We start from the raw sequence: 17,564 nt of genomic DNA, 5'->3' as shown, positions 1-17,564 counted from the left end.
TACAAACAAAACACTTACTTTTTATGTGCTGAGTACTTATTTATACATATTTCCTGTCCTGTTAGATTTCCCTCATGGTTAAAAATGATTCTCAGGAAGTGGAGCGTTAGATTTTACACTTTTTTCTTTTTTTTCCCACAAGGCACAAACATCTTGCTTAAATTACTTGTGCCTGTTAGTTCCCTCCTCTTCGGGTATTATTCAACATGTTGAAACACACTTCTGAATAGCTGAAACTAGGTCAGTGCAACTCTCTGAACTCTCTGACTGAAAAACAGTTGAGCTAACTCCCAAACTGGTGCCCAAGGTGTAGTAAGAAGTCAACTGTTTATAGAGGAGTCCTCCTGAAAAAATGTGCTTATTTAAATGTTATATTTACTGTCATATGTGGATCTGGAGAACCCGTGGTTGCTCTCTGGCCCACATTCATGTGCCGCTTTCACTATAAATTATACAAAAATTACTACAAAGTGATGGGGCGTATAAACTAAAAACAGAAATTCTAATGTTCTGACTTGGATCTTAATAATCTAGATCAGTGATTCCCAAAGGTACCAGGAACTACAGTTTTAGGGTCTATGGGATAATTTTAAGTGTGCTTTAGCATGTCTTTGTGTATGAAATAAATATTCTTTTAAATTAAAAAAGAAAAGAAAAAAGGGAAAGGACAGGCATCCAAAAAACCAAGGATCTCTTGACAAATAAAATCAGCATTTTTTCCCCAATGCTCCTGGCCAATTTAGTTTAGTTTTTAAGTTCAAGTCTGATATGGCGTGTCTTTCACTTCATGGTGCACAACAGTACAAAAAAATGTGAAAATCAATCAAAGACAAAGCCCACCTTGAAGCTTATGTTTACAATATTGAGCACTTGGGAATAGTAAATGTAGCCTGTACAGACAAACAGAAATAGACACTTGCTGCGGTAATTGATTGATACTTTTTTCAATCAATCAATCAAACTTTATTTATAAAGCACTTTTCATGCACGGTGGTGGCAACACAAAGTACTTGACAAATTAAAACAAAACAAGGAAAAAAAATAAATAAATAAAAATAAGAATAAAAAAAACACCTGAGAAACTATTGAAACGCTATCCCGAGACCTTAATGAGGAAACACTGAAGTAAGAAAATGAAACAACCAGGACAAGAGAAAAAAAAATAAAACAATAAAATAAAATATTAAAGCAGTAAAAAAATATAATGTAGAACTAAAACTTTAAGATACAAACATAAAAAGCTGAAAGTAACAGTGCATTAAATAAGAAGAGAAATAACAAGGTTAAGACACACTAAAAAAGATAAATATATATTGAACTAAAACTAAGGATTATGTGCCTTAAAAAGACATAGATCCAGACATAATTTAATAAATAAACAAGTAAAAGTTACTTTTCTTCTCAATTGTTTAGTAAGGTCCCTGTAAATGTGTTAAGGAGCTTGTCAAAGATGAATCTCTGTATCTGTTCCTGTCATTGCTGGGCCCTACATAGTATTCATATTGTGTCAGTTAAGATTATGATGAGGTGATCTCACCTGAGAGGGGTCCATGGTCTAAAAAAGTTTGAGAATCCCTTTAGTTTCACAAAGTAAGACAGAGCTGGTATAATTAAAGAAGGACAACTGAAACAATGCGGAATGAGCTCTTAAAGTAATTTGGGTGGCTCTTAAAAGAGCCTTTGGTTTGCATAAGTAAACTTGTTAATTTACTTCTTAGCTGATCTCTTGGCTGCAGGCTTCTTTGCAGCACTTTTGGCAGCCTTGGGCTTGGGGGTCTTCTTCGCAGCTGGAACTTTCTTTGGCTTGGTTGCCTTCTTCTTCGCAGCGGCAGCAGGTTTCCTGGCCACCTTGGCAGCTGTCTTCTTAGCACTCTTCTTCTCCTTGGTCGGTGTAGCCTTGGAGGGTTTGGGCTTACTCACAGTTTTGGATTTCTTGGCGCCAGCTGCCTTCTTTACTGCACTTGGTTTCTTGGCAGCTGAAGATTTCTTCTTCTTCTCTCCTGCTGGCTTCTTCTTTGGCTTCACTTTCTTCTCTGCTGCCTTCGGGGCCACCTTGAAGGATCCAGAAGCACCAGTCCCTTTGGTCTGGATGAGCTCTTTCTTATCGCACAGACCGATGACTGCGCGTTTGACCTGGGAAGGATTATCAATGCCCTTTTCGGCCATCTTCTTCTTCAGAGCCACATAAGAGATCCCTTTGCGCTCTTTGGAATCAGCCACGACTTGCAGGACCAGCTGTCTGGTGCTTGGTCCAGGCTTCTTCCCCGACTTGTCAGCCTTCTTCTTCGGAGCTTTAGCCTTAGCTTTCGGCTTCGCTGGAGCAACAGCTGGAGCTGGCTCCACAGGTGCGGCGGGAGCGACTTCTGCCATCGTTATCAGGTTTGTATCTCACGAGTAATTTCTGTGATGAATGCTCGATAACTGTCAACTCCAGGAAGTTAAATACAACATGAGAACCGTAGAGACTCAACCGCCCCTGCTGCTCACGCGCCAGCCCTGAAACTGTGTCATCCTGTGTTTTCTCGACACAAATAAACCCCTAAAATACTCAATTAACGATCATATCAATGTGTAAAAATGTATTCATCTGAAAGCGAACAAGTTAATTTTGAAATATTAATCAAATGAAGCATGGACTGTGGTTGTATTTTGATATTGAAGCCTGTAAACCTACTCAAAGTAGTGCTGTGAGGATCACTGCGCCGCGTCATTTCTTTGCAATTTCTCCTATAAATACACAAAAACGTATTGAAACCCCATAAAACCACAATAACTGATGAGAAAAGATGTTTGTTTGTAGATTCATGGTCAAAAACGTAATTATCTAGCCTTAATTTTTCTGTAATCTGGAGTTAGTTTGACACTTGCAAACACACGGAGAAGTGAGCTGTGACTTCACACTCGGTGGGGAACAGAGACTTTGTGACTGATTGGATTAATTCATTCATGTACATTAAACTTCAACTTTATTCATTTGTAATGTCATTTTGTGGATAACTGAGATAGATTTGTGTGAGTTTAAGGATTATTTTGCATTTATATCAATTTATAGGGAAAGTGTGCGTATGACCGGTGGAGCTTCCTGTGAGTAATATGAAGTCACAGAAAAGGGGGAAACTATTTCCATCAGGTTAAAGACTAAGTTTACTTAGAATAATTCATCTTTATCACCTGAATTTACATGTAGATAACACTTTAACATGTGGATTTTGTCAAAATGTTTCAGAAACAGCTTCTGTGTGTAAAACTGAATACTGTCTGACAGCCCTACACTTTTACATATATTTTTAAAGAGGGCCACATATGATTTCATGAGAACTGCCAAGGATCAGCAGCTACTGACATATTTATTAACACTGAACATAACAAAGAAATGCTCTACAAGTAAACTATTTCTTTTTGTGATTTCTGGTGCAATAAAAACTGTCAGTCAGTTTCCTCAAACATACTTGTGTCATCATCACGGACTGATGAAATCAAACCTCACCTGTGCCTCAGGTGTCTCTCATACCAGTCGATCAGTGGTCAGTTTTCTACAGTGTTACGTGCTATGTAAACATCTGCAAACTCTGCTTCTGACCAAGGAAAATGTTCCCCATTAGGTGGCGCTATGAGGAAAATATGTCCCGACATTTTGATGGCAGGATCAGGATCTGGATTTTAGACTATTTTGATCTGCAAACAAAACCACTGCTCACCTTTTTCGCACCATTTCATTTCAGATGTAATTAAGTGAGACTTCCCTGGCTAGACTTTGGTTTGGTTTGTGCACATAATTTAGAACACTATTTATTTTAGTGCAATAACTAGTACAATGTATGTATTGAAAGCTTGGGGCTATTGGAAAATGGACATATTGCTTTATGAAGGAAGTTAGTTTATTCTTAAATATCTGTGTACAAACACAGTTGAATAGAACAAACAGCATGCCATTCCTAAAAAAAAAAAAAAAAAAAAAAAATATCTTTAAAAAAATCATTTATCATCATTTAGAGTGTCATTGTCTTGTTTATAACCTCATGTTATAAAGTGCATCATTAATAAAATCCATTATTATTATTATTATGTTTTTTTATATTTTTGTTTCAGCATACTGTCATAATTTTTGACTTCATAATAGTGTTTCCTCCTCTTGTCTGTATTATTAAGAGGGTTTTCATGAACCCTATAATCACTGTAAAAGGGGGATAGGGTCTCAAAGGTTGTTTATGACTTATTTAAATATTTTATCAATCTTCATTATTCTTATTATCACCATTTTGTGCTCTGTGGTGTTATATGAATGGTTCTTTCAAATTAAAGTTCAATTGTTTTATTAGTTAAAGAAGGTTATACTGGTGTCATAAAACCTCTTTAAAACCGCAAAAATTTTATCTTTAACTAACTTTTTTGTTTTGTTATCCTATTACAATGCCATATAATATGAAATTAATTCTGGTAATACGCACTTTACTTTTAAGGTAGAATGAATTTAAATAAAACCACTTTTTAAGCCTTTTATTCTCCCATTCAAATGTGAGACATCAGAAACATCTTATGGGTAGAAAGGCACTACCTTAAAAGTCAACGTAATAATTTAAACACACTTTAACTTACTATAAATTCTGCTAAAGTGATTAAAAAAAGGTCGAACAATGCTGAAACGTTGCAGTAACAAAGGGGCTTTCAGTCCTCATGAAAAGCAGGTCTCAGCTCGTTTGAAGGTGTGTTTGAAGGTGTCAATCTAATTGCTTTTTTAAAGGAAGTGGACCATATAACCTCGTCTTTTTACCCTTAAAATGAAAAACGAAAGTCTGTTCTCAAAATATATATCATTTAAATTTATTTCTGATTTATTTCTAAGCAAAAAGATAAGAATTTAGGAAAAAAATCTTGTAGTGGAACGCATCACGGCGCTAGTTGGAGGACTCTAAAATGCTTTTGTTAAAAAATACAGACACTCTAAACGATTTATTTGATTTAAAAGTAAAGACAGGTTTCTTCGCTATCAATTGAGTTCGTTTTGTCACCTTAAAATGTTTCACATATGTGTTTTGTACGGTTTTATTTGCGGAGAGAAAACACAAGTCTGGCACCGTCCCCACCACTCTGGTAAAGCGCAGGCCGAGTTGAGTCTCCACGGTTCTCATGGGGCGTTTAAGTCCCTCTCTTTGTTGGGATTTCGGCACTCTCCAGTGAACGCTGAGATTTAAAGGGAAAATGGCAGATGTGACCCCAGCTGAGGCAGTACCGGCGTCCCCGGAGAAGACCACCGAGCCAGCCAAGAAAGAGAAGAAGGAGAAAAAGGCAAAGAAGGAGAAGAAAGAGAAGAAACCATCAAAGAAGCCTATCGGAGCTACAGCCAGCGCACTCATCCTGAAGTATGTGGCTACGTCTACTGAGCGTAAAGGGGTCTCTGCAGTGTCGATAAAGAAAGCCTTGGCGGCTCAGGGCTTTGAGAAACGGGGCACCATCATCCGGAATCTGGCCAAACTCGTTGAGAGTGGAGAACTAGTGCAGGTCAGCGGAAATGGAGCTGCTGGATCGTTCAAGATCCCCAAAACCGCTCCAAAGAAGAAGCCGAGTAAAAAACCAGCGAAGAAGAAGACCGAAAAGCCTGCAAAGAAGGCAGCAACAAAGAAAACTTCTGCCAAGAAGTCAACACCTGTAAAGAAGCCGAAACCAGCAAAAACTACACCTGGAAAGGCGAAGAAAGCGACTCCTAAGAAAGCAGCAGCGAAGAAGGCTGTAAAGAAAGCGACCCCCGCCAAGAAGAAAGCAGCAGCCCCGAAGAAGAAGGCAACGACCCCGAAGAAAGCAGCAGCTAAGAAGGCCCCCAAGCCCAAAGCCGCCAAGAAGACCACAACAAAGAAAGCAGCCAAGAAGTAAATCATCAAGTTTCCTCAATGAACCAAAGGCTCTTCTAAGAGCCAACCACATGTCACACAAAGAGCAGAATCCTTACATTATGTATGTTTTATATGACCTATGTTTGTTTATATTCCTGAGGCTTAATGTCAAACGGTTTATCCAATATTATAGTTTTCGTTTCAATACGTAATACAGGTACTCCTATGGGAAGTCTATTTCCTATTCCTATGCAACAAACTTATTAAATGAAACACAGTCAAACAAAAGTTTTAGGTAATTATGTTTACTGTTACCGCCTTATTTATTGTTAAATAAATGTTTTGTATTTCTACAAGTCACTTGATGCAGTGCCAATAAAATGGAAAAAAAAAAAAAAAAAATGAGGAAAATGAGGTAGTATTCCAACACAGACAATCTTCAACGTAATATATATATATATATATATATATATATATATATATATATATATATATATATATATATATATATATATATATATATATATATATAAACTTTTTTTTAATTTATTTTGTTTACTTTTTTGGCAAAATGTATGTGTCAAGAAACAAGATAAGGGCGAGGAGTTCCTTGAAGTATACATGAAGAAAAATGTATATTTGTATGTAAAAAGTCTTACATTGATTGAAAAAAAATGCCTGTTAATGTATACAATCAGTTATTTCAAAACTCAGATTAGAGAATGTGCTGCATAAATGTTAGCACATCATTGTACATTACCCAAATAAGCTCATAAAACTCCAAAACCAACAAAAATAAAAAAAATAAATTTGATACACATTTTCATTTTGCCCTACTATCACTTCATTAATGTATTTTGACTTTTTTGAATATACCTATTATTTTTCTTTACTGGCTATCAAGGGTCTGTAATTTAGAAGCATTTGCGCACATGGAGGACATGGCGTATATTTGTATTTTAACCTTACCAAAGTAAGCTTCCACTCAGCGTAATAACTTCTAACCATTTAAACTCACCAACTGTTTCACATCTTTAACTACGAAATGTTGAACAACTAGAATTCAAAATTCATACTTTTAAGGTCTGAGTGGGTAGATAACAGAACAAAGGAAGTGTTGCACTTCTGTAGACAATTCAGTTCAGTCTTCAGACGAACCCAGAGTCCAAGTGTTGTTGTTTTTGTCAAAATTTATGTTTGAATGTGTATAAGCAAATGCGTATTTCATGTTATATAGTTGCATGTATTTTAAATAAGTTAAAACATGAATATTAAGAGTTACGTTTCTAAGTGGAACTAATGTTCGGCGGTTTTTGTTTCCGCCAGAGCAGAATTGCCAAACGGACATGTACTATCTGATATGTACAACGTAAAAAAGAAGTGAAAAAATATTCTTAAAAGACTGTTCAAAGAATCTTTTTACAACAAGCAGCAGGTAGTGTATAATATGTTTTTATTTTATTTTTCAGTATTACAAAGTGGAGTTTATGATAAGTTTTGTATTTAATAGTTTTAGTTCTCACGGCGTAAAGACGTAAAGGTATCTTGGAATCTCATGCTACAAGACTGAAACAAACACCCGTTTTAAAGGAACCAGTTTCAGTTGTGAAAGGAGCTACACAGACAACTTGGGATTTAAAGTTGCACTTTTTTAATTAAACCTTGTAAACTGGCTGTTTAAGTCTGTCTGAATTTTATTATTATTGTGTTTTAAGTTATGTGAACATTTACAATTTCTGTGAACCAAAACCAAAGAATATTCTGTAAAACAACAAAACAGAAAATGATATGTTTGAACTTTGAAAAATAAAAAAAAGATGGACAGATAAAGATGGACCATTGTTTAGGATGGAGGTAATAATGATACAGTGACACAGTAAAATTGTTTATATTGAAACCTTTCAGAATATATACACAAAGAACAGGCAGTGTGACTGTGATTCTGCAATGACATCTTACATGTTCATCATTTACCAGGGTCCATGCTCTTAAAGTCACAGTGGGTGGCTCTTAAAAGAGCCTTTGGTTTAAGGAGCAGACAGCAGAGCTGTTTACTTGGAGCTGGTGTCTTCGGTCACAGCCTTGGTTTCCTCAGACGCAGCGTGCTTGGCAAGTTCACCAGGCAGCAAGGGGCGGACAGCGGTCTGGATCTCCTTGATGGCATAGCTCTCTTTTCTAGGGCACTTTCTTCTATTCTTTCTGCCCCTAGACCCTCTTTTGGGTATTGTTTTCTTGGAGCCCTTCTTAGGTGCTTTAACTGTCTCAGGCATGATGAGTCCTAGTAGTGTGATACTTTTATATAATGATTATATGAAGGGAAGTGAACTGGCTGTTTTCATTATTCACTGAAGGCAAATAAGGTGTGCTGTCTCGTTTTTATAAATGGTTGACTCATGGTGTCGCAATAAGGGCGTTCAACAACACCTCAGGTTTTGAACCCAATCCAGTTAAAGTTTTCATCATGATTTTACAGAAAGAAGAAATAAGACTCGGTAAGCTTCTGTGGAGACAGACATTTTAAGAAGATAATGTAACTCAGGTTACTTTTTTTTTAGTGTAGATGATAAACGCTTTAGACCGTACTAACACCACTTTGGGCCGCAAGAAGACATGTTATAAACTATTACATTTTGAACACTTTTTTTAGACAGCTCTTCTGAATGGATTAGGACCATGTCTATTTCACAGAAGCATTTGTTTGTCTTGTGGCAGTAATATGTAGGGAAGTACCAGGTCTATGATGGTAAAATGCCAAGCAAGGGTAACGACCTGTAACCAATTAAATTTGTTAATAGTTTCACATTTGTACCAACAGTAGCTGTGTCTGAGAAGAAAACTCATGCTCTTAAAGTGTCAGTGGGTGGCTCTTAAAAGAGCCTTTGGTTTATGGAGCAGGCAGAGAGCTGTTTACTTGGAGCTGGTGTACTTGGTCACAGCCTTGGTTCCCTCAGACACGGCGTGCTTGGCCAGCTCACCGGGCAGCAGGAGGCGGACAGCGGTCTGGATCTCCCTGGAGGTGATGGTGGAGCGCTTGTTGTACTTAGTTAGGCGAGAGGCCTCGCTGGCAATGCGCTCAAAGATGTCATTCACAAAGGAGTTCATGATGCTCATGGCCTTAGAGGAGATCCCAGTGTCAGGGTGGACCTGCTTCAGGACCTTGTAGACGTAGATGGCATAGCTCTGCCTTCTTGTGCGTCTCCTTCCCTTCTTGCTGCCCTTAGGTCCTGCCTTGCTGGCAACCTTCTTGGAGCCTTTCTTGGGCGCTTGTTTGGCTGGTGGATCAGGCATGGTGGGTACAGTAGTGAGACAGTTATGTCCAATGATTTCACATAACTGCACTGTCTGTTTTTATCTGTCGCTGAATGCAGATTAGGTGTGCTTTCACGTCTCTATGATTGGCGGACTCATGGCGCTACTATGAGGAAGTTCAACAAGCCGCAAGTTCTAACCCGTCTGAGCTCATGTTTCCTTCCTGGTTTTACAGAGACGAAACCCGCCCTGTGAAAAGTCAGTGAATACATTTTAAGTAGTTGTTAAAACACATTTGACAACTTCTTGGCGCAAATAGTGAGACATTTCTTACCTGATTAACACCTTTTTTTATACAGTACGAGAAAGTTTTTTTGTACACCATTACAGTTTCAACCCCTTTTTGTGACAGCTCCTCTGAATGGATTGGGATTGTGTGTGACCCAGAGACACTTGTTAATACAGTGACTTTAATATATAAGAATACAATCTGTGTTGGTCAACCTGCAGTCTGATTGCACACTGAACTCTGACAAGTGCTGTCCTTCTCCAGACCCACATGCTTCCATCTACACATGCTCTGTTCAGTCAAGATCAAAACCGAGTGTTCAAAACAAAACAAAAAATCTTTAATCTGTAATTAAAGTGTTTCAATTGAAATGAGTATATGTTTGTGTCTGGATGTGTTTGTTTTGTAAGGTTCCAATGAAACCTGTATGGACTTATTTTTCTGGGGGTTTTTTTATTCTTCTCCATTTGCTCCATTCTTCTCAGGGCTGAACATAAGCCAGTGCTACAGGACGGGGTTATTTCAGGTTCTTATAAATTATACTTACTTTGTATGCTGATTCCCATATCTTAGAAATAATTTCACTGATGTATAATGGTGTATGCTAACATGAAAGGAGCATATTGTTCTTTCATTGTTTTAAAAGCCCTGATGAAATACACCAACAGGCCTTTTCTGACAACAAACTCAGACTTTTAAACTCAAAAGTTGATCTGTCAGATCTTAACACTGTCGATACCAAAGTTAACAAATAACAGAGAATCTGTGCAAAACTGAACACACTGGAAATAAACCATCACAATAACAAGTTTATATTTAGTAGTCCTGCTGTTAGCATCAGCTTTAGCAGAGCTCTAACCCTGGCTGGCATGTTCCCCACCAGCCTCTCAAACTGTTAAAGGCTAACTTTGGCCCATTCTTCTTTAATGCTCCTTTTAGTTCTTCTTCTTGTGTCCAAGGATTGAGGTGACAACTCCATAACCTGGATCCTGTTCATGTGCCGCCAAGTTCTCCTGGCCCTGGTTGTGCAGCAAGGGGCATTATCTTGTTGAAACATTCAGATCACGATACAACTATGACATCTTCTGGCAATTTGTTGGAATAGCAGCTCTGTTTAGTGGGTGTAGTGTTGAAGAAAAACATTGCTTTTGCAGCTCTTTTGGTACACCCAAAACTCTTTATTTGATGGAAATCAACAATAACACTGTCTCTGGCAACAGGATTAAATATTTGGATGTTGTCCTGGTACTTTTAACTTTTCTTTTGAAGAAATTGCCTCTTTTTTCCCTGTTTTAGTCATACCAGATAGATGAGACTTTTCCACTGAAATGGTCCTTAACCTCTCTAACGTCTTTCCAACTGATAACTATTTATGACTTAATTTTTTTTGTACCTGCTATGCACAAACATCAGTGCTGTTTGTTTTTTACTATATATATATATATATATATATATATATATATATATATATATATATATATATATATATATATATATATATATATATATATATTTTTTTTTTTTCTTCTACGTCTGGTTTGGTTCTACCTTAGTTTGTATTATATAGAAAATAAGAAAATAATGGTCTACTTATGCAGGATACACTGTGATTATAAACCAACATTAAATAAGCAACACTTAAAGTGAATAATCTCAGTTTGCAAAAATAATTCTGTTTGTTCATTTCAAAGAATAAAAGGTTAATCCTATTAAAGCATTTGTTGTGTATTTTCTCTTGAATAAAATTTTAGATATACATTCTTTGTTGATAATAGTCAACCTTTTGTACATGTCTTAACAAGGAGACAATAGATATTATTGTTATGAAAGGACACTGCTTGTTTTACTTTCCATTAACATTTACCATATTTTTAGTATAGCTTATTTGCAGGCCTGCAGCATAATGTGAAGTTGTAGATGCGTCAAATTAGAGCTCTGGAAGAATATATACATTTACTTGATAACAGTGTTTGATGTAGGCAAACTGGCAGTCTTCCTGTGATGTGTAATAGATAAAGATTTTAGATGGTTAAAGTGACAGATATTGGTCAAGTAAAACCATGTTTACAAATACATAAATAAGAACTATCATGTAAGCCTTATATTTCTAATATAAATATCACATATTTCAAACAATTGAAGCTTTTTCCAATTTTTTTTTCCCCAAGTGAGTTTCTTCCGTGTTGTGTCACGTGCACACTTGAACCAATCAGGGTTACTCGCGCGCCCGCTCTGGCTATATAAACAGGACTCTGCCTCGGTCTGAATAACCGTCTTGTTCTCTCAGAGAAGAAAACTCAAAGCCGAAAAATGGCAAGAACCAAGCAGACCGCTCGTAAATCCACCGGAGGCAAAGCCCCCAGAAAGCAGCTGGCCACCAAGGCTGCCCGTAAGAGCGCCCCAGCCACCGGCGGCGTCAAGAAGCCCCATCGCTACAGGCCCGGAACCGTGGCTCTCAGGGAGATCCGCCGTTACCAGAAGTCCACTGAGCTGCTGATCCGCAAGCTGCCCTTCCAGCGCCTGGTCAGGGAGATCGCTCAGGACTTCAAGACCGACCTGCGCTTCCAGAGCTCCGCTGTTATGGCTCTGCAGGAGTCCAGCGAGGCTTACCTGGTGGGTCTGTTTGAGGACACCAACCTGTGCGCCATCCACGCCAAGAGGGTGACCATCATGCCCAAAGACATCCAGCTGGCCCGCCGCATCCGTGGGGAGAGAGCTTAAGCTGTCACATTCAAACACCAAAACGGCTCTTTTAAGAGCCACCTACATCCACAGAGAGTAAACATCCTGAATATGTTGAATACAAATAATATAAATTGTTATATAGCTATCAGCAGTGCTATAATGTATGAACTGCAGTACAAAAAAGCTTAAGGGCGAGTTATTCATGAAGCTTGACTGCTATGGGTTGAATTCGGGGAATACATAAATTGTAAGATTTGTGAAGTGATGGGTTGGTCGAAATCAAAAGAAGATCTGTATTTACAAAAGATTTAGTGGGGGAACCAACTTTATTTCTGTTGTGGCCTGAAATAGACTTTTTAGTTGAAAATATGATTACTCTTCTTGTATGTATTCCTGGGATTGGACTTACACTGTCCTACATCAATGGATTCACATTGTTAATTGTCATGAGCGGAGGAAAAAAATATATATCTGTACAACTTAGTTTTTTTTCTGTTTTTAAATGGATAAAATGTTAAATACTTTTATAAATAGCCAGAGACTGAAAAATAATACAACAATGGTTACAATGATAACAAAAATTATGAAGAAAATATGGCAATTGAAGACACCTGACAATGCCTAAAAGAAACTACCAAAATAGCCAAAAAAATATATATATGTAAAATATATTGTACGTGAACATAATAATAATGATACCCAAATCTACAGGGTTTTGCTAGTGAGGCACTTGGATGCAGTGGAAAGTGGGAGGTGAATTATAACCTGAAAAAATAAATTCTAAATAATCAAGAAATGTTGCTGCTGTTATGGTGGAAAATATATATATTACTGTCTAATTGAGTGGGTTTGGTTCTTTGTGTAGTGTATCTAGCTCTATTTCGTTTCAATAGATTGGTAAATTGTTCCTATACTAGTTTCTCCATGAAGTCATTTTTGGCGCCAGCTCTCCTGAGGAGCCGGATTTCGAGGCTATATTGTTCAACATAGAGGGAGACATTTTTATCCACCTGGTGAATGTTTATATAATAATCACACTGTAAAAGGGGGTGATAAATAGTTACATTGAAGGAATCACGTCTTTAAGTTTGAGTGGGTGGCTCTTAAAAGAGCCGTTGGGTTGTTTAGTGTTGGAGCAGAGTTTAACCTCCGAAACCGTACAGAGTGCGGCCCTGTCTCTTCAGGGCGTACACCACATCCATGGCGGTGACGGTCTTCCTCTTGGCGTGCTCGGTGTAGGTGACGGCATCACGGATGACGTTCTCCAGGAACACCTTGAGCACACCGCGGGTCTCCTCGTAGATGAGTCCGGAGATACGCTTGACTCCTCCACGGCGAGCCAGACGGCGGATGGCGGGCTTGGTGATTCCCTGGATGTTATCACGGAGGACTTTACGGTGACGCTTGGCGCCTCCTTTTCCAAGACCTTTTCCTCCCTTTCCACGGCCAGACATTTTCAGGTAAGTTCAGTAGGACTGAGCAGACGAACTGTTGCCGAAATTTTCTAAGTGCCGGTATGTAAAGGCAGGCTGCGGACGTTGGTGGAGAATCCTGGGTGGTGTAACAGCCCGCCAATTTTTCTCTTCCGCGTTCCATCTGACGTCAGCAGCCTCCCTTTTCCCAGATACTGCCTTGGTCCCTTTTTGAGCTCCCCTAAAAATCACTTGCATTTTGATTTTCTTTGTTCTTAATTTGATTTATACTCAAGGTCCCCCGCTTTCCCTTCCCGTTAAGTGCAAAGTGGCCCAGTAACTCATCTTTTCAACTCTATGGTGAGTTTATTTTTAACATTTAGTTAAGTTTGCAGCAAAATCCTTGAGTCACGATCTTGACTAGCTCTCAGTATGAACAACAGTACTACAACCCACTGTTTGTTGCTCTTTGTGGAGCTGATTTTCTCTTGTTTTTATGGATGTAATTTATCACCCCAAGTTGCCAGGAAGGCAGAAACTTCACCAGCTTAAATGTTTGATATGAAACCAGACCTCATGCTTCAAAATGACAACAGGAAAGTGGGTTTGGGGAGGTAGTTACAGGTTGCTGGGCAATGATTAATTTGGCTTTGTTTGGCTATAGGTGTTAATGTCTGACACTCAAGAAAATTGCTAGACTTCGACTTTATTCAGTTTCTCTCAGAGAGACTTTGTGAAACATGGGTTTGGTAATGCTCCCAAGTCAGGGGTCCCCAATGTTAAAGTATATGTTGGATGTTGAACAAGAATATGGATGGTTGAGCTCCTATTTCACAGATGGTTTCATTATTGCAAGTATTTATTATAGTGACAGAATAATAAATTACCCAACCACCACTGCTTTCATAAACCTCTGGGCACCTTAACACTTGCTCTCGTGGTTTTCTATAGGCTGTTATTTTGAAGTAATGACAACTTTAAGGGGCATTTTGAGAGAAAAAAACAGAGTCAACTTGCAGTGTAACCTCACCACAGTAAGTTTTAATGCAAGTCATTTGAAATGACCCATATCCATTGGAATGTACAAATAGTTTTACATCCACCACTATTGTTTAAAAACAGCTAACAGACTTGAAATTATATGCTTAAAGTTGCTGTGGGTGGCACTTGAGAGAGCCTTTTGTTTGAGGAACGAAGAATTATATTCTTCAGTATGTGTATAACCTCTACAAATGTTTGAAATCAAAAACAAACCAAATAGATCATTTAGTTCAGTGAAACTTACATTCACTATAAGCTATTCAATGGACAAAAACAGAGGATGGATACTGAAAAAACTCTTGATTAACTGTAGCATCATTGATGTTATGGATATTAATCTATAACCAGAACTTTTGCTCTTAAAGTCAGAGTGGGTGGCTCTTAAAAGAGCCTTTGGTTTATGGAGTAGACAGCAGAGCTGTTTACTTGGAGCTGGTGTACTTGGTCACAGCCTTGGTTCCCTCAGACACGGCGTGCTTGGCCAGCTCACCGGGCAGCAGGAGACGGACAGCGGTCTGGATCTCCCTGGAGGTGATGGTGGTGCGTTTGTTGTACTGAGTCAGGCGAGAGGCCTCGCTGGCAATGCGCTCAAAGATGTCGCACACGAAGGAGTTCATGATGCTCATGGCCTTGGAGGAGATCCCGGTGTCAGGGTGGACCTGCTTCAGGACCTTGTAGACGTAGATGGCATAGCTCTCCCTCCTCGGGCGCCTTCTTCCCTTCTTGACGCCCCTGGGTCCTGCCTTGCTGGCAGCCTTCTTGGAGCCTTTCTTGCCCGCTGGTTTGGGTGCTGTTTCAGGCATGATGATTTCAGTAGTATGCAGAAAAGTTGTGCATACTGCAAAGTCAACGCTGTCTTCTTTTATAGTTTGCTGAATGCAAATAAGGAGTGCTGTTGCGTCTTAGCCATTGGTTGAGTTTTAGTCTGAGTCACTATCAGGAAGTTCAACAACGCCGCAGGCTTTGGCGCGTTCCAGTTAATCTTCCCTTCCTGGTTTCACAGAATTGAAACCGTACTTGAAAAGCTTCAGTGGAAAGATCTTAAAAAGACAATAAAGCATACTGAGTTCCCGGCAAACTTCTAGGCAATACATTAATACAGAGCTGGTCTGTTTATCACAACTTGCAAAGAAACAAATTGAATAGACAGAAACTATTCAGAGTTGTTGCAAAACACACACATATACACCCACGTTTGTAGATATGTGTTTATAGATATCATCTTTGACGGCTGTAACTGAACAATGAGCACGTACTCCATCGTGGGATGAACACATTCACAGGTTGGGTTTGAATGGTGGCATTTATTCAAAGATTTTAGCACTTGTGCTTTGAATTTGATATTAAACTATTTAGAATTTCATTTTTTATTTCACTTTCCCACACTGAGTTAATTGTGTCCCATCTTTACTTTATCCAAGTCTTTATATATTTGTTGAACTTAGTAATAACCAATATTTGAACACCTCTGTTATGATGAGAACAAAATTCAAAGACAAATTTGTTTTGAGCAATATAAGTCATGAACTAGAATAATTTTTCAAATATTGATTGTGATCTAGTAAATTGAAAACTAAAAGTGGATAATTTCATTAGCATTGTATGATAAAGGTAACTAAACTGGAGGTTTTTGGCAGTTCTATTCACAATTCAGTTCAATTAATTTTCATTTATTCATTTATCAAAACTGGTTGAACAGTGTGTTTTAGCAGAAAAAAAAACTAAAGAGACAACTCTATACAAACAAAGATAAGCATACCTTGTTTGAAAAAGTGTAAGATGAAGTTAACAAAACTTTTCGCTGCAGTTGTTCCAGTTTTCAGATCAGATAAACCCTAAAAACATAAGACTTAAGGCTGCAATTTATTATTTAGAATGAGTTTTAATAAACATTTTGGTGGTTTGAAGCAGGCTAAAGCGCCAGCCAGATGGGAGCAACTCAAATTTATTAGGGACCCATCAACATCAACAAAGACCGACGACAACATGGAACTGGGGAAGGGAAATCCTTGTGAACTGGGTCTGAGGCCCATGTTCTTACAGTCCCTAGTTTTTATCAACTAATGTGAAAAGTGATATTTTAAGAAACCCAAAACCAAAGTAAGTTTTTTAAAATATAGAAATAACTTTGTATTTGAAAATAAGCAGACAAAGATTATTCAGAGTGGAAAAGGGTTTGCTATAGAATCTGTTCAAAATATACACACAGAAGACAGACACTGTAAAAAAAGCCCCGGTTGATTCTACTGTGGCATCATCAACGTATTGGATATTAATCTATAACCAGAACTCATTCCAGAACTCGTGTCACTGGGTGGCTCTTAAAAGAGACCAAGCAGGTTGATAGCATTCTAGAACACACATTCAAACTAATAATGCTACAAGTATTATTCCAGACGTACAGAGTCTATACTTTCATGACATTTATGACATCATATACACTCATCTCTGATCAGGAATATTTCTCTTAAAGTCACAGTGGGTGGCTCTTAAAAGAGCCTTTGGTTTTGGTGTAGACAGCAGAGCTGTTTACTTGGAGCTGGTGTACTTGGTCACAGCCTTGGTTCCCTCAGACACGGCGTGCTTGGCCAGCTCACCAGGCAGCAGGAGACGGACAGCGGTCTGGATCTCCCTGGAGGTGATGGTGGAGCGTTTGTTGTACTGAGTCAGACGAGAGGCCTCGCTGGCGATGCGCTCAAAGATGTCGCACACGAAGGAGTTCATGATGCTCATGGCCTTAGAGGAGATCCCAGTGTCAGGGTGGACCTGCTTCAGGACCTTGTAGACGTAGATGGCGTAGCTCTCCCTTCTTGCGCGTCTCCTTCCTTTCTTGCCGCCCTTGGGTCCTGCCTTGCTGGCGGCCTTCTTGGAGCCTTTCTTGGGTGCTGGTGCTTTTCCGCTCATGTTTACGCTTCCAGAGAAATCGTAAAGATATGCTCTCTGTCAAACTGGTCTTGGTTCATAAAGGCAGAGAATGCAAACAAAGCTGCGTTGTCCCCTCACTGCAACTGGCTGAGCTGGTGAACACGTGATCGAGTTTCAAAATGTGGAAGTCAACAT

General features: G+C 38.7%; 7 protein-coding genes across 7 annotated transcripts; 2 read left to right on the top strand and 5 right to left on the bottom strand.

Annotated features, from left to right (window-relative positions):
• Positions 1–1,100: 1,100 nt before the first annotated feature.
• LOC141810728 (histone H1-like) lies at positions 1,101–2,398 on the bottom strand. The gene has a single exon (XM_074698513.1). It carries the CDS (start codon positions 2,368–2,370, stop codon positions 1,708–1,710), a length of 663 nt encoding a protein of 220 aa, XP_074554614.1. The 5' UTR covers positions 2,371–2,398; the 3' UTR covers positions 1,101–1,707.
• A 2,760-nt stretch (positions 2,399–5,158) lies between these two features.
• Positions 5,159–6,077, top strand: LOC141810762 (uncharacterized). Its single transcript, XM_074698561.1, has one exon. It carries the CDS (start codon positions 5,200–5,202, stop codon positions 5,866–5,868), a length of 669 nt encoding a protein of 222 aa, XP_074554662.1. The 5' UTR covers positions 5,159–5,199; the 3' UTR covers positions 5,869–6,077.
• Positions 6,078–8,735: 2,658 nt separating this feature from the next.
• LOC141810701 (histone H2B 1/2-like) lies at positions 8,736–9,129 on the bottom strand. The gene has a single exon (XM_074698467.1). It carries the CDS (start codon positions 9,114–9,116, stop codon positions 8,736–8,738), a length of 381 nt encoding a protein of 126 aa, XP_074554568.1. The 5' UTR covers positions 9,117–9,129.
• A 2,519-nt stretch (positions 9,130–11,648) lies between these two features.
• LOC141810792 (histone H3-like) lies at positions 11,649–12,087 on the top strand. The gene has a single exon (XM_074698609.1). The coding sequence runs from the start codon at positions 11,677–11,679 to the stop codon at positions 12,085–12,087; it is 411 nt and encodes a 136-aa protein (XP_074554710.1). The 5' UTR covers positions 11,649–11,676.
• Positions 12,088–13,134: 1,047 nt separating this feature from the next.
• Positions 13,135–13,528, bottom strand: LOC141810776 (histone H4). Its single transcript, XM_074698583.1, has one exon. It carries the CDS (start codon positions 13,503–13,505, stop codon positions 13,194–13,196), a length of 312 nt encoding a protein of 103 aa, XP_074554684.1. The 5' UTR covers positions 13,506–13,528; the 3' UTR covers positions 13,135–13,193.
• A 1,374-nt stretch (positions 13,529–14,902) lies between these two features.
• LOC141810752 (histone H2B-like) lies at positions 14,903–15,320 on the bottom strand. Its single transcript, XM_074698546.1, has one exon. It carries the CDS (start codon positions 15,305–15,307, stop codon positions 14,927–14,929), a length of 381 nt encoding a protein of 126 aa, XP_074554647.1. The 5' UTR covers positions 15,308–15,320; the 3' UTR covers positions 14,903–14,926.
• Positions 15,321–17,033: 1,713 nt separating this feature from the next.
• LOC141810636 (histone H2B type 1-B-like) lies at positions 17,034–17,408 on the bottom strand. Its single transcript, XM_074698362.1, has one exon. It carries the CDS (start codon positions 17,406–17,408, stop codon positions 17,034–17,036), a length of 375 nt encoding a protein of 124 aa, XP_074554463.1.
• Positions 17,409–17,564: the final 156 nt, after the last annotated feature.

This window comes from Halichoeres trimaculatus, unplaced genomic scaffold (genome assembly GCF_033239565.1).
Source record: "Halichoeres trimaculatus isolate MK-OKI-2021-1 unplaced genomic scaffold, fHalTri1.1 fHalTri1_scaffold_21, whole genome shotgun sequence".
NCBI classification, from domain to species: Eukaryota; Metazoa; Chordata; class Actinopteri; order Labriformes; family Labridae; genus Halichoeres; species Halichoeres trimaculatus.
This window is presented reverse-complemented; position numbering and strand designations above follow the sequence as displayed.

Bases quoted from the DNA above. Each gene is read 5' to 3' on its own strand.
- LOC141810728 (XM_074698513.1), bottom strand. From the start codon at position 2,370: ATGGCAGAAGTCGCTCCCGCCGCACCTGTGGAGCCAGCTCCAGCTGTT.
- LOC141810762 (XM_074698561.1), top strand. From the start codon at position 5,200: ATGGCAGATGTGACCCCAGCTGAGGCAGTACCGGCGTCCCCGGAGAAG.
- LOC141810701 (XM_074698467.1), bottom strand. From the start codon at position 9,116: ATGCCTGATCCACCAGCCAAACAAGCGCCCAAGAAAGGCTCCAAGAAG.
- LOC141810792 (XM_074698609.1), top strand. From the start codon at position 11,677: ATGGCAAGAACCAAGCAGACCGCTCGTAAATCCACCGGAGGCAAAGCC.
- LOC141810776 (XM_074698583.1), bottom strand. From the start codon at position 13,505: ATGTCTGGCCGTGGAAAGGGAGGAAAAGGTCTTGGAAAAGGAGGCGCC.
- LOC141810752 (XM_074698546.1), bottom strand. From the start codon at position 15,307: ATGCCTGAAACAGCACCCAAACCAGCGGGCAAGAAAGGCTCCAAGAAG.
- LOC141810636 (XM_074698362.1), bottom strand. From the start codon at position 17,408: ATGAGCGGAAAAGCACCAGCACCCAAGAAAGGCTCCAAGAAGGCCGCC.